The following is a 14861-nucleotide window of genomic DNA, read 5'->3' on the forward strand; positions in this document are numbered from 1 at the left end:
TTCTCAAGTATGTATTCATTACAAGGTCTTAGCTATCTTTTCTTCAGCTCATTTCCCAGCTGTCTTGCTTCTCGTCACTTATTTTGCTGCCTTCTAAGTTGATTTGAGCCATAATAGCATCTTTCTTTAAATGACATCAGTATTGTAACTAAGGTTACCGAAACCCAGTTGGTACCGCTGCCTAAACATCTTGAAGCTGGTCCTCCACTTCCTCTACTGGAGAGCTCAGACCTCAACATACGAAAATTTTTTAATCTGCTTTGGTGGTTGTACTTTGTTGGTATTTCCATTTGGATTGAACAAATGTGGCTATTTTGTAGGAAAATAATGACTGCAAGTGATCAGATGAGTGGCACATCTGTTATTCAAACCACACTTTTATGCTGACTAGCTTCCATTATTAATCTTAAATGGCATGGGAAAAAGGTCTTAATGTGTTTAGGTGTATTTTAATGGTGATAATCCTCAAAGGTACCAGTACATTTGGTAAACTCAAGAATAAATGTGTCCCGCCCCACAAGCTTGGAGGCAAAGTCGGATATATTTTTGTCGTGGTGCTTCTGTGGAGTTATTGCTTAAACAAAACAGAATGTCTTCCTACTTCCAGTTACTGTTCGTCAACAAGGGAACATTTATTCTAAATTTAGATGACCTCTGTTGAAAGCTGGAGAAAATAGAAATGGATCCAAGTGCTTGTTAGTATGTGTTTGTAGGGAAGTGAAATAAGACCAAGCATTATAGGCAGGCAATTAAACATCCATAGGACTTACCTCTGGATTTTATGGTAATAAAATATTTTTTACAGAGAAAGTTTTGTATGCATGTGAATGCTCTGCGGAAATTACCAAGATATTTTTGCTCCTTAAGTGTTATTTTTTCATAAAATGATATATTCAACCTAATTTTTTGAAAAATTCTAACCTTGCTATATTAGATAAAGGCAATTTGTTGAAATGCACATTTGTTTACTTTGGAGAGGTGGTTGGAATAGTGTTCAAATAAGAGTAGGGATGTGTCTCTTTTTTCCACCTTAGAAATACTTAGCATGGCAAAGAAAAGAGTTATGAGTCTAGGGAGAGATGTTTGCTCTTATGAAAAACTAAAATTCCATCAGATAATGCAGAATTTCATACATGTAACTGACTCTTTTTTTCTGTTACAATTTCAGTTAAATGTATCCAATCATATTGTTTGGAGATATTTAAAAATACATTATTGCCATTGCACATATATCTTAGTAAATAACGTATTAGCCAGCAACTAGCAATTAGCTAAGAAATGGGTTCCATAAGGGATGTGGTTAGACAAGGGATGTGGAAAAAAAAGGGAAGAAGAATTGATGTGTACAATTGAATGAATTTTAAAATCCAGTAAATAAAACGTGTGGAGCATTCCCAGAGCTTTTAACTTGCTGCATATGCCAGTACGAATATTGTGCTTTCAAAATCCAATGGGTTTAACATTTTCAGAAATATATGATGTATGCTTCAAAGATGTGGCCAGTTTGTGTGCACAGTTCTAAATTCTATGCAAATGTTGCTTGCACACACAAATAAGCATGTTGAAAGTTAGGGGATGGGTTTGACGCCCCTTTGAAAAGTTTATGGTTAAACTTTAATAAAAACTCCCAGTATAAATAAGCTCCATTTTGTCTCAATTAGTGAAACAAAATTATTTTGTCCATGTGCTGCAGAGATGTCAGTGGAAGTCTTGACAGAACAGTTTTACTAAAAAGGAACAAGACTAGGCTTTCAACAAAATATTAATTCTGTTTGTGGTATCTATTGAGACTTGTTTTCTTGGGAGAAAATCTGCCGAAGCTTTGTTCACATTATTTTGTATGGTTATATATGCTTCCAAACTTTAGAATATGAATGTGATAATAGGTATTCATATGTAACCAGGTTGATTGAATTAGTGCTCAGTGCAGTTGGCTGACTATGATTCTTGAAGGCCTCTGTCTCAATCAGTAAAGGAGAGGATAAATGCTGACAACAGGTCTCTGCTGAGGAGAGCACTTAAGTAGGAAGCCTCTGAATAATCTAATGATATAGTGGTGAACAATATCTATTGAGAGGAAATATTCGATGAGTCACAGCCTTGCCTTTAGGACTCAAGTATATTTTTCAAGTATACTTTTAATAATCAGACATCACCTTTAAAAGGAATATATTAATTGCATTTTATTACATCGTCGTAAATTTTCAGACACACCTCTACCCTGATATAACGCGACCCGATATAACACGAATTCGGATATAACGTGGTAAAGCAGTGCTCCGGGGGGGGCAGGGGCTGCACACTCCGGCAGATCAAAACAAGTTCAATATAACGCGGTTTCACCTATAATGCAGTAAGATTTTTTGGCTCCTGAGGACAGCGTTATATTGAGGTAGAAGTGTACTTATCCAGACCCTGTGCAGGATTTCAAATCTGGAGTTCCTTACTAATCAAATGACATCAACTGAAATAGCTCCATTTTACATCTGCTCTTAGCTGTTTTGCTTTTACAGTGAGTTAAAAATGCACCCTGACTGATTCTTTGTGATCGAAAGCTTTTCGAACAAAAATGTTCTTTTTTTCAAAAAGTGCAAAGGATTTATTATAATGAAAGTTAATTCTGAGTGTTTGTTTTTATTCAGTCAGTTTCCTGACAAGTGTACAGATTGTAATTTTTTAAAATATTACAAACACTGTTCATAGCTGTAATTCAAATGGCTAGGACAAGGGATGTATTCATGCCATAATGCGAAGGATAAATTATTTTGACAGGAATATGCAATTGCTCGGGAGTTGCATAGGTTCCATTATGTGTAATGTGAGAACTTTTCATGTCAACATACCATTGGTAATTTATCATGTGGCGAGAAAAAGCACAATAATTTAAGAGAGAAAGATGGAATGAAGGTGGTACACAGGTGTGGGGTAGGAAGCAGATGTGGATTATTGCCATATGTATGGACTTTTAATTTCAGACACAATTCAAAAACAGGACAGCATATTCATAGTGCTGTGATCCTGGTAAATACTGTACTTGTTTAATAGTGAAAAATGACTCAAATGAGAGCTGAAATACTTGCACGTATTTCAACTAACACTCTTAAGTAAAAATACTAGCAACAGGAAGCCAACAATTCATTATTTAAGCCTTTAGTTTTTCTTTCACAACAGCACTAAGTTATTGGGGTTTTTCTTGTCAGAGTTACTCACTACATGGCAATGACATTTCTGTACTGTACCTAATTTACATACTGTGAGCCACATTTTCACAGAAATATGTGTGCCTGTTTTAAAGCATACAGATTACGTTACCTGAATTTGGTGTGCAAATGCCTACTCGTACATATAAATTGTGGGGGTTCACATGCATTTTTGCAGTCACAAAATTCAGAAGAGGCTGATTTCAGGTCATCTGAATATATGCGCTCAGTATACATGATGATGTCAGATCAATGAGCTTGCTGGCTTAGTGTTTTTCAGTCAAACCAAAATCATACCTAGGATAGTAAATGAGCCTTTGGTAAGACCAAACACATACAACTTTAGGAGTACTAAACGCCTTTGGAACAGAACCACATACACTATGTAAACCTTTAGTACATGTGGTATTGGTTAAATGGATACATTTTCCAGACTTTTCATGTTCATTTTGTAAACACTGGCCTTGCTCCTTCATTCTCTTAGTTAGGCAAAAATACCACTGAAATTTGAAGGACCACTGTTGACTTAAAAATCAAACTTCTGTCTGCAAAACTATTTACCTGCTTTTGTGATGAATAACCTCTAAAGTAACTAACTGAAAGAGATCAGAGAAAATAGTTTGTTTATGTAGTTTGTGTATTTGAAACAGTTTCACCCTTTTTCCTATAGGAGGGATGCCTACTGTTTGTGTGGATTTTTCACACAGCAACAAGGGAAAGAAAAGCACTTTGAATAATAAAAAAATGTGATTATACAACAGCAGTCCCCAAACTTTTTCAATCATGTCTCCCCCTTACCTGGTCTGCGCCCCCCAGAAACCAGGTGGGGAGATGAGTGGCGTGGGGAGGGGGTGGGGAGTGAGAGGGGCAGGATGGGGGTGAGGGAGGTGACTGGGGCAGGATGCGGGAGGGCAAACTGCGCTCTGGGGGGAGGGGGTGACTGAGGCAGGATGGGGGGGGAGCCACACTCGGGGCAGGATGGGGGAACCACCAGTACCTCTCTTGCCAGAGCCATCCTTGAGTGCTTCTCCAGGCTCCTCCAGCAGCTGTTGCTCTTCCCGCCTCCCAGCAGCAAAGGCCGGTTACTGCGGGTAACCGGACTTTTAGTGTCCGGTCAGCAGTGTTGACTGGACATTGCCAGTCCCCATTCTGACCTGAATTTCTGATTGAAAACTGGGCACCTGCAACGCTAAGCTGGCACCGGGGGCCGTGTCTGGGAGCTGAAGCTGGGAGGGGAGTTGTGGTTGGGACTGGAGCAGGGCTGAGGTTAGGGCTGGGGACAGAGCGTGGCTGGCCTGGGCCTGCCACATGCCTCCCCTCCCCTGGCATTCCTCTGAGTCCACTAGGGGGACGCACCCCACAGTTTGGGGACTACTGTTGTTGAACCATAGAAACTGTCAGGAGGACTCAGATGGATACATCACCTTAAAGTACTGCTAGCTCGTCATTTTTTAAATTCCTTTGGTTTCCAGTTGAGAATGCCCTTTTAATTGTAATTAGGCTGAAATAAGGAGTGCAGCTCATGCTTATTGTATCTTAATCGTGTGCATGTAAAGCTTATTGAGAACATTGAATGTACAATAAAATATTTTCTGTAGGTGCTGGTAGTCTAGAATTTCTGAACATACCAATATTAGCATTTAGAAATGAGCCTTACACCAGCAAGAAGTTAATTGTCTTTTGCTCTCAAATAGTTCTCCAATTGCCCACTTGAACATAAGTGACATTCTGTTGGTGCTTTCTGCGCTAATGCTAATTTTGATTAGCCGAGAATTGGTGTGGAACTTCCATTTTAATTTAGCAGTGTTGTTGTAGCAGTGTTGGTCCCCGGGTATGAGAGAGACAAGGTGGGTGAGACGATATCTTTTATTGGATCAACTTCTGTTAACCTGGGCTGTGGCTGTTCTCTGTGACCCCTGTGATGGAGGATCACACAATGCAGAGAGGAAGTTAATGCTGTTTTGAGCAGCATTAACTAATATCCATTTACCTTGGAATCTGGGCTACCCTGCAATAGAAACATTGCTGGTTTGTGAAGAGTGCTTTGGTGACAGATATTTGGAGAAGTAAAGTATAGTAGAGTACTTTTCGTCATTATTTGCCCGTACCATTCATGTAGATCCCTTGCACTGCTTCCACAGGACTTACGTGGTTTTTGCTTCCTTCCATGCTACCAACAGAGGGGACGTATGGTGCCAATACAAGGCTTAGTCATTAGAATTCATGGTCATCCATCAATATTTTCCATTTTACAAAAAAGGCCTATGGGATTCTGGTAATGGGGATATACAAGTTAGTGAATTTCTGTTAAATTAACTTTCATTGTCTATAGAACTTAATATGTTTGAAATTTCTGTGTGGAAGAATATGTAATACAAAAGCTTTATAAAGACTTTCTCTGAAGCTGGCATAATTTTTCTACTCTGGAGTGTTACATTAAAAATGTTGAGGGCCTTGATGCGTAAATAGGTAGCTAGCTATTACCAGCCACTTCCACATATGATATAAAATCTGAATTGGGGAAACATATATTTACGGGTGAGGGGAGCCTCTCCCTTATGGAACGCCACAGGAGGAGAGGGGGCATGATCTGTGCTCTGCCACAGCCCCTGGTTAGTTTGCAAGGATCATCACAGTCTCCAAATGGCTTGAAAGCAGTACAGGAAGTCTATGCAGAGAGTAATTCTTAAACATTTTTTTGAAAATCTATGGAAATTCCCTGGGGAAAACCATTATTAACCTAAAGTTAAGGCTGAAAGAATCTGTCCCTTACCTCAGCCAAACAACTTCGTAAGAAAAGTAAAAATTCTACTTTACAGCCCCCAAATTATTCAAAAAGTACAAATGTATTGTTGAGTTTATCCAAACAGCCTTAACTTTACATCAGAGCACCACCCTGAGCATGATCACAAACTGAGACAATCTTACCTGGTCATTACACAAGTTCATGTCATCAGTGACCATAAAACATAGAAGGCCAAAATATTTTCTAGTGCAAATGGGCAAAATGCCATTGATGTCAGCATTGTTTCCCATTTATACCAGCAGAGAACTTGGTCCCAATGCCTTATTCGTAAAACATCCAGTGCTGGTGCCAGACAGTGATCTTTTTTTATGGTCCATCTGATTTTAACAATTCCTGAACAGACAAGTAGCATATTGAAAGCAGTTTTACTTAGTTATTCAAAAAATTCCATAAGCTGCAGAAGACACAGCTGTCATAAGACTTGGAGCTAGTGTGTCTTTCTGTCCTAGAATAGAAATTTATTTGGCCAAGATCATTAAATTTTGGCACTTAGTGGAAAGAGCAGAAGTTTGTGTGATAATGAAGATTGAAACTTCATTTTGGAGATATCAGAGTTCAGGACAACAGCGCCTGTATTCCCCGCCATGGTCCATTCAGGGCACCTGCTCTCAGGCTTCTAGCTCCCCAGCCATGACCTCTCTTGCATGAAGACACAAGGCTCTCTCCCTTCTGGCTGAGGTGTTTCCAGGCTGCACAGTTCCCTGCCTACATTGTGAATTCCCTGCAAGTCAGACTGCCGAAACAGGCTTGCTCTACTTTTTGTCTCAGAGGCTATAAACAGTGTAGTTACCTACAGTTAAGTTACCACACAGCTCTTTCTAAGCAAGCATATTTATTCTTAAGGTAAAAGCATTACAGAGAAAACATCTCCACAATGGCTCTGGTTGGTGTCAGTCCTTCCAATCTTTCCCTATGGATTGGGGCCCCCCCCATTGACAGAAGGTCCTGTCTGTTTGCTAGATTGGAGCAAAGGCTCTTGATAATTTAAACCCAGGTTATTTATCCAAAAGTGCTTTCATTGTCTGCTGGTCTCTAGGGTATCCAGTTTGAACCACTATATGCAAGTCTCTCCAAATGGTGGTGCCCCTTCAGAGATTTTACAGACTGAATGAATTTGCGTAATTACACCTCCACCCAGCCATGGAATTACATACAATCCCTGGCCCACAGTGATACATTCACTTACTACAGTAAGATATAACTTAATTCGATAAGGTTTGTCCAGGATATTTAAAGAGATTGCCATATCTGTCACAGGAAAGATTTATGAAACCAGCTACGAAACCAGTGCTTTTTGCTTTTTTTGGTAGCCCACTGATAAACTGTTCAAATAGTGTCTGAAAATTTGATGTCCATACCTACAATTGAAGCCTTCTTAAAACTCTTCAGGGGAAAAAAAATGCAGGAAGCTGGAAGGCTAATGGCAATATGGTTACTGTGTCAGGGGGGTTGCAAAATTTAGGATGTCCTGGCCATAACCTGAGCACATTTTGAAACTGGTTTAGAGGGGGGAAAAGCCCAAACCAAAAATTGATTAATCGGAAAATAAATTGACAAAGTTGTTATAAAAGGAAGAAGAGAAGATGGAAGGCTGACCACATAACAAGTTAAGTTAATATTCTTTGGATGATTTTAACTTTGCATTTGCACACGTTTGAATGTGTGGAATTTTTGTTTATTTAAATATAATGTGGAAGATTAAATTTGAATTTCCAAGTTTTTTAATATTGGCATATGAGGAAAAAACTAGAGCAGTCTCAAGCTTTTTGCCATAAGCAAATGGTACATTCTTTAAAGCTGAACTCTAGGTTAAGAGTTTTGAAATGGAGAGGATCCCACTTGAAATTAATTCAGAAGTAGTCAGTCAGTTTATAGTGTGAAAGTTCAGTGCAAATGACAATTCCTGATACAGTGAACTTTAACTTGATAGTGAATTTCTTTAAGAAAAAAGGACTTAACTTCTGCAGTGTTCCTCTATATTTAGGCTGAGTGATAGATGTGGAGTAATCAAGATGTCTTCATTTCTTTAAAAACACTGAAAAAAGAGTCTATATGTTGTTACGTTTCTTGAGGGAGGGCTTCTCTGCAAGCAGAGATCTTTAAGAGGAGTCTTTGTTCTACCTGTATAAATACTTCAGACACTATAAATACTCTGAATAACAATATGTGGAACCCTTCACTACTTCAGAGTATAACTTGAAAGGTAATCCCTTGCCTGTGGTATTAGGTGGATTACAGTGATTTGCGTAATATGTGCAGTCTCATGAGAGGGAATACTAACCTGAAGACTGAAGGCAGTTCTTAATTTCTGGTGTCAGTGGCCTCACCAGAGCCATGTTCACTGGAACGCTTGATGCTGTTGCTGGCATTGTGTAATATGAAGCCTGCAGGCAGAATCAGCATGAACTTTAAGAAAATGGTTGAGGATTATATAACCATTTTAAAAAGGCAGGGTTGACCATACAGGAATATGAAGAGTGATGCAAATAAAAGCTCTAATATAAGAGATTTTAAATACGTTAATTTTGAAATGCTTCTAGCAACTCCAGTGGAACTGAGCTGAAGTAAACTGGATGAGTTTAGAAGGCTTTGGCAGTCATAATACACAGTCTGTACTGTACAGAGTTCACCTTTCAGTAGTTTGTGGTGTTTGTCTACTGTCAATACTCTAAATTAAACACAAGTTTCATTAAGGGATTTCTATTGCAATTTTTTCCATGCAGTATAGAGAATCTACTAGTAAATAACTAAAACAGATGAACAGAATGTCAGAGACCAGGAATTACATTTAGGGCCTGGTACTGCGTGCCTTACTCAGGCAAATCTGACACTGACATCCAATGGGAAAGCATGCTTTCAGTACGAATAGCAAATAGGAGATAGCTAAATAAAAGCATATATGTGGTGGTGTTTTGTTTTTTTGAAAGGGAGCAATTGCATTATTTTTGTGTTCACTCTTTTTAAGGTCTTGGATCCAGAACAAAATCACAGCTTCACTGATCACTACTTAAATGTAGCCTTTGACCTATCCCAAGTCCTTTTTATAGCCACAGCCAACACTACTGCTACCATCCCACCAGCTCTGTTGGACAGAATGGAGGTCATTCAGGTTCCAGGTAACACTTAAGTGCTTTGATTAAAATGATTGCTTTTTCCCTTCAAAAAAAAGTGTACTCTCATAAGGCTAGCACCACAGAAAATTAGAATCTGTTGCCAAGACTTTCTACAGCAACTAATTAATTTGATTGCCTCTATTTTTGGGTGTCCATCTTGAGACACTGTCAGAGGTCCTGATTTTCAGTGTGGGGGATGTTCAATGTTTCACTTTTGAAAATCTAGGCCTAAGCATGTGACATAGTTTGTGACAGATGCAGTACTGTGCAGTCTGTGAAGAACTTGAATGAATGGATTGATGTATATCTGTCCTATCTTGCTGTCAGTTAATAGTTTCTTCACAAGATCTTGGAGAGAGCTTTTGCTTTGCAGCAGGAAGATTGGAGTTCTATCCCTGTTGAATGGTCACAGCAGGGATCATAATGACATCCATTAAATTCTAGCTGGTCACAGATTTGTGGCTGTGTACAGCTAGATACTACATTGAAATGTACACTGATCTACACAGAAAAAGGTCCTCTTGAGTGCCCCCTAATTCTTGTGGGGAGAGGAATCTCTTGGTGGTTTTATTTTTGTTACATTTTACATTCTGATACGTTTTACATGGCATACAGAACAAATTTTCAAAAGAGTCTCAGTTTACTCGCTAAGACCTCAATCCACAAATTCATATGTGCATAACTTTACTCATATAAATCCCAGTAGAATTGTTTGGGTGAATCAACTCTCACACATGCATGTTTGCAGGATTGGGATCTGATTTTGCATCTGAAATCTTGGGGGTTTAAATGGATATAATTCTGGTATCCATCTACCAAACTTGAATGTGTAAGAGCTACTTGTAACCAAAAATCAGATAGATGTCTGATTCAGTTATGTTTGTTGTATATAACATATCATTCCATAAACATACTGTGCAAACATAGTTACACCCATAATTGACTGCGCCTGTGAAATTAGAGGCTTTTTTCAAAATTATGCCCTGGATGATCATAGTAAATAAATAATTGATTGTTCCCATATTGTCAACAGAGTAACTATAGAGTATATGGACAGATGTGAAGTTTCCCCATAACGTACTTCAGAAGCATTTTCTGCTTTCATTGATTGTTCATACCATCTGGCATCGCAGAAACCAAATCTTTGGAGTCTCTCAATCCAAGACCTGATCTAAGCAAAAATCAGCAATTTTTACAGGGTATGCTTTGGAATTTTGGAATTTAAAACAACTGTCTAGTTGGGCAAGCAATTCACCTGTTGGAGCTAATGGACTCCTGAGATTATTTGAGATTGAGAGTGATTTGAATATAATTCAGTAAACTAACTCCTTACTTTGTTAAATTTTCTCAGTTTTACATTTAATTTAGTAAGAAGTTTGACGTCCTGGTACAGTATAGGTAAGAAGATGAATGAAATGCTTTCTTTTGAAGGATATACACAAGAAGAGAAGATAGAAATTGCACATAGACACTTGATCCCTAAACAGCTAGAACAGCATGGGTTGACTCCTCAGCAGATTCAGATTCCACAAGTAACTACCCTGGACATCATCACCAGGTAAATGTGCTGTTCGCTACTTTTAGGCTCTAGATTACTTTTCTTGTGGTACATTAATAGAAAATTTTTAATGTGACACCATAAAGCATTTCCACAAGATTAGTGAGGAAGGGATTCCTTTGTAAACTGAATAGTTAATGGCATAGAATATTCCAGTGGTTCTGTTGTCGTAGAGTCACAATATGCATAATTGTTCTAGCAGATCACCTGCTGCTTTTTGTTTAATGGAAGATTTATTTATGCCTAGATTGGAAAATCCTTGTCAACGTCACCTGTAAAGAACCACTGTCTTAATCCACTACCTGTTGCATGTTTAAATAAATAAATTAATGGAGATATCCTATCTCCTAGAACTGGAAGGGACGTTGAAAGGTCATCAAGTCCAGCCTCCTGCCTTCACTAGCAGAACCAAGTACTGATTTTGCCCCAGACCCCTAGGTAGCCCCCTCAAGGATTGAACTCACAACCCTGGGTTTAGCAGGCCAATGCTCAAACCACTGAGCTATCCCTCCCCCCCCATGTAGAAACATGGTTTACACACAAAAAAATTAAAAAAAGTTTAAACATTAAAAAGTCATGTACATAATGTCCCACTATTTTTTAACACCACTGATGCAAGATGCTCCAGATATATATTAAGGTAATAAAATTAACAGTGGAAAGTAGTACAGAATGGAACATTATATCCTCAAGGGGATTAAGTTAGGGGGTTGCTGTGGGCTACATAACTTTGAATTTCTTGACTTGTTTTGGATATTAAAATTGCACCTGCACTAGGACCAGCAACACAGGTGGGATGGGATGGTACAAGGAACCTACCTCCCACCTCAAGGATGAGGGATGATCACAGTCCCTGTGTTTAGAGGTGTGCAAAAACTTACACATACTTCTGGAGATGAAAATTTTGCACAAGGGTGGAATGATGCAGAAGATCACTCCACATTGGCCTGCATAAATGGTAGAGAAGGCAGCAGGCTACACTATCCACTTCACACTTCAGAAAGAGGAGAGAGGCCATGACGGGGACTGGAGAGGATGATCCTCTCTCCTTCCTCTGAGTGGCAGATCAAAAGAATGCCAGGTAGGAAGTGCAGGGTAAGGCTTGCAGAGGGCAGCAGCCTGGAGCACCGTAGACAGTGGTCAATAACATACCTAGTGAGCGCCCTTGCACCCCCATCCCCCATCTTCACCCTTTTCTTTGAAAGGTAAGTTTTCTCTTCTGCTCGAAGTTCCTGTTTGAGGGAAATGCTCTTCCCATTTCTTCCCCAGCTGTGTATTCCTTACTTGAGAGAAAATATTTTTCTCCCTGCCTTCCCTGAAACTGCTCCTGGTCTCTTGGATCAAGAGTTGGTCACGGGTCTGCTGTGTGTTCCTCTGGTCTCTTCCACAGTACTGCTGCAGATTTTATGAGTAGGTGTCAGACACAGGTGCTCCTTTCTCCCTTTCCCTGCTCAGATTAGGGATGTTCCAGCATCTTCAGAAAAATGTATAAACTAGAAACAAAGGAAAAACTACCATTGACAATGTATCTATAGAGCAATAGGATTTGTAGGTGGGGGAGTTGATGTGTTGGTAAGTGAAACAAGCATTGATGATACTCTGCTTATAGACTTAAATCCAGAGTAAAATATTTTCTTTGTGGTAGATACACTAGAGAGGCAGGAGTCCGTTCTTTGGATCGGAAATTTGGAGCTATTTGCAGAGCAGTGGCTGTGAAAGTGGCAGAAGGACACCACAAGGAGACAAAGCCAGATCGCTCTGAAGTGACTGAAGAAGGTTTGTGTTCCTTTTCTGTACTTTATCAGAAAGTAGATTCATGGTGGTATGTTTGTTTGAGAAGTGCCTCCAGTATTCGGGGCCTGATTCATCACTGTCTTACTCTAGAGTTTTATGTCTCTGTAACTGCATTGTTTTATAATATTTTTCAATGGAATAACACCTTTGAAAACTGGAGTGATCTCTATACCCAGAACATTGAAACAGTGTCCTTCTAACCCTAGGAAGTGACATTTCAGTGATCAAGAGTTTGTATTTGACATTTTGTTAAGTTAGATGTCTGGAGGAAGTGAAGGATTTTTTTCCCCCTCAGAGACCAACTCTTTTTAGTGTGCAAATGAAATTGTTCTGTGTTTTGTAAGTACTGGGATTCTTTTTATTTGATCTAGGCGTATAGTAGTACTCAATATTGGTCTCTCAGAGCTTTAGTAACTTCTTTCAGCTTTATCAAGTCTATAGTTATTTTCCATTTATACAGAAAATAGTGATTTATTGTTCCCAGTAACCCACTAACCTGTTAACAATCAGTTGTAATGTCTCTTTGTGAAAAGTATCAGAGGGGTAGCCGTGTTAGTCTGGATCTATAAAAGCAGCAAAGAGTCCTGTGGCACAGGACTCTGCTTCTTTGTGAAAAGTTATCGCTGTACTAAAATGCACAGACGTTCGGTGTAGTTAGCATCATACTGCTGCAGTAGTATCTTGTTACTGTGTTGGAATAGTAAACGACAAACTTTTAACACAAATTGGGTCTCCTCACTCTGCTGTTTCATTTGCATAGCAGAAGTTCACCAAATCCAATTAAACACTGATAATTACATTTGTTTTACTGGTATGAAATGTTCTGAGTGTTAAGCAGGTGCAGTAGGTTAATGAGCTAGACTTTCACTTGTGGCAGAGCTAAAGTCAGCTCTCCATAGATCATGAGAGAAATGTGCAGTACTCTAAACCTGTGTCCTAGTAGAGCTCTGCCACATATTAAAGAGATCATATATGGGTCAAATCTTGCGGTCTTGCTTCAGGCAAAACACTGTTATCTGTGGTAGTATTTCCTAAATAAGAACAGCAGGATTTGGCTTAGAAATGTGGTAGTTTTCCAGGTGTTGTATAGCAGGGGTTTTGCATCTCAAGAATAACGTGTGTGTGTGTGTGTGTGTGTATATATATTTATTTTGCATCTCAAGAATAACGTGTGTGTGTGTGTGTGTCTCTCTCTCTCTCTCTCTCTCTCTCTCTCTCACACACACACACACACACACACACACACACACACACACACACACACACACACACACACACACACACACACACACACACACGTTATTCTTGAGATGCAAAACCCCTGCTATATAACACCTGGAAAACTACCACATTTCTAAGCCAAATCCTGCTGTTCTTATTTAGGAAATACTACAACAGATACATACATTATATATATTTATATTTTATGTTAATTTTTTTTTTCTGGTAACCTTGCCCATTATTCATGCCTGGTAGAACCCTTTTTATTTTATTTTTAAAAATGTGTGAACTGGTCTGTCATGGAAAAATAGCATGAAGAATATGAAAATAAATCAGATTTGAGTCAGCAAACTTGGCTTTCCAAGTGATGTATACAGTCATTGTCTCAGCATTCTTCTCTGTAGTAAACCCTGATAATTTTAGAGATGAATATACAAATACTTGATAAGAGAATTGGTGAGAGCTTGGAAACGATTTGTCTATAAATTTGCTCTCACTACACTATTATTTGCTAGCATTTTTCTCAGACTTTGGAAATTAATAATAGCTTGCCGTCAGTCATGTGCTTATCTACTACCTGACATCTTGCTAAGAGTCCGTTTTTCTCCAAACATCTTTCTTAGCCAACTTTTTGTTTGTCATTTATGATAGCAGATAGACTAATTAGGACCAAAAGCAATAACCACAGATGGAAGTTATACAAGGTACAAGTTGTAGCTGTGGAATAGCTGGGAACCTAAAACAGTCTGTGATTATCATATCTGTTTTATTTGAGAAAGGAAAACAAATCCGTTTTAAAGCATTTCAGTGTTAATATGAACAGTACTATCAATGTTTTTTCCGCTATTTTAAAAACTTCAATGCCTGCCCATCTGCTTTGCTACTGAAAACAGAGTTTATCTAGACTAGAATATATTGAGGCTGAGCAATGGAAGAGGGAGAGAGCAACCTTTATTTTGGCAAGCCATTTACTCAGATAAGACAGTACAAGCCTGTCAAGTATTATCAGCAGGGTATTTTTTTTTTTTTAATTTCTTTTGGTTCTTAAAACTTCTTTGCTTTTTTCTAAGCGTTTAGTCAAATCATGGTGGTGGAAGTTGTCAGAGCAAATTGCACAGGAGAAACCATTCTACAGGGAATGCAGGCTCGGGATAGAAGAGGAGAGAATA

The 14861-nt window shown here is 38.8% G+C and overlaps 1 protein-coding gene across 2 annotated transcripts in view; it reads left to right on the plus strand.

Annotated features, from left to right (window-relative positions):
• LONP2 (lon peptidase 2, peroxisomal) overlaps positions 1 to 14861 on the plus strand; it is an 83039-nt gene that overhangs the window by 39070 nt on the left and 29108 nt on the right. For both annotated transcript variants that reach the window (XM_065416470.1, XM_065416471.1), the window contains 3 exons: positions 8972 to 9122; positions 10551 to 10677; positions 12323 to 12453. In XM_065416470.1, coding sequence (XP_065272542.1) covers positions 8972 to 9122; positions 10551 to 10677; positions 12323 to 12453 — 409 coding nt within the window. The remainder of the gene's footprint in view (positions 1 to 8971; positions 9123 to 10550; positions 10678 to 12322; positions 12454 to 14861) is intronic.

This window comes from Emys orbicularis, chromosome 14 (genome assembly GCF_028017835.1).
Source record: "Emys orbicularis isolate rEmyOrb1 chromosome 14, rEmyOrb1.hap1, whole genome shotgun sequence".
In the NCBI taxonomy this organism is placed as follows: domain Eukaryota; kingdom Metazoa; phylum Chordata; order Testudines; family Emydidae; genus Emys; species Emys orbicularis.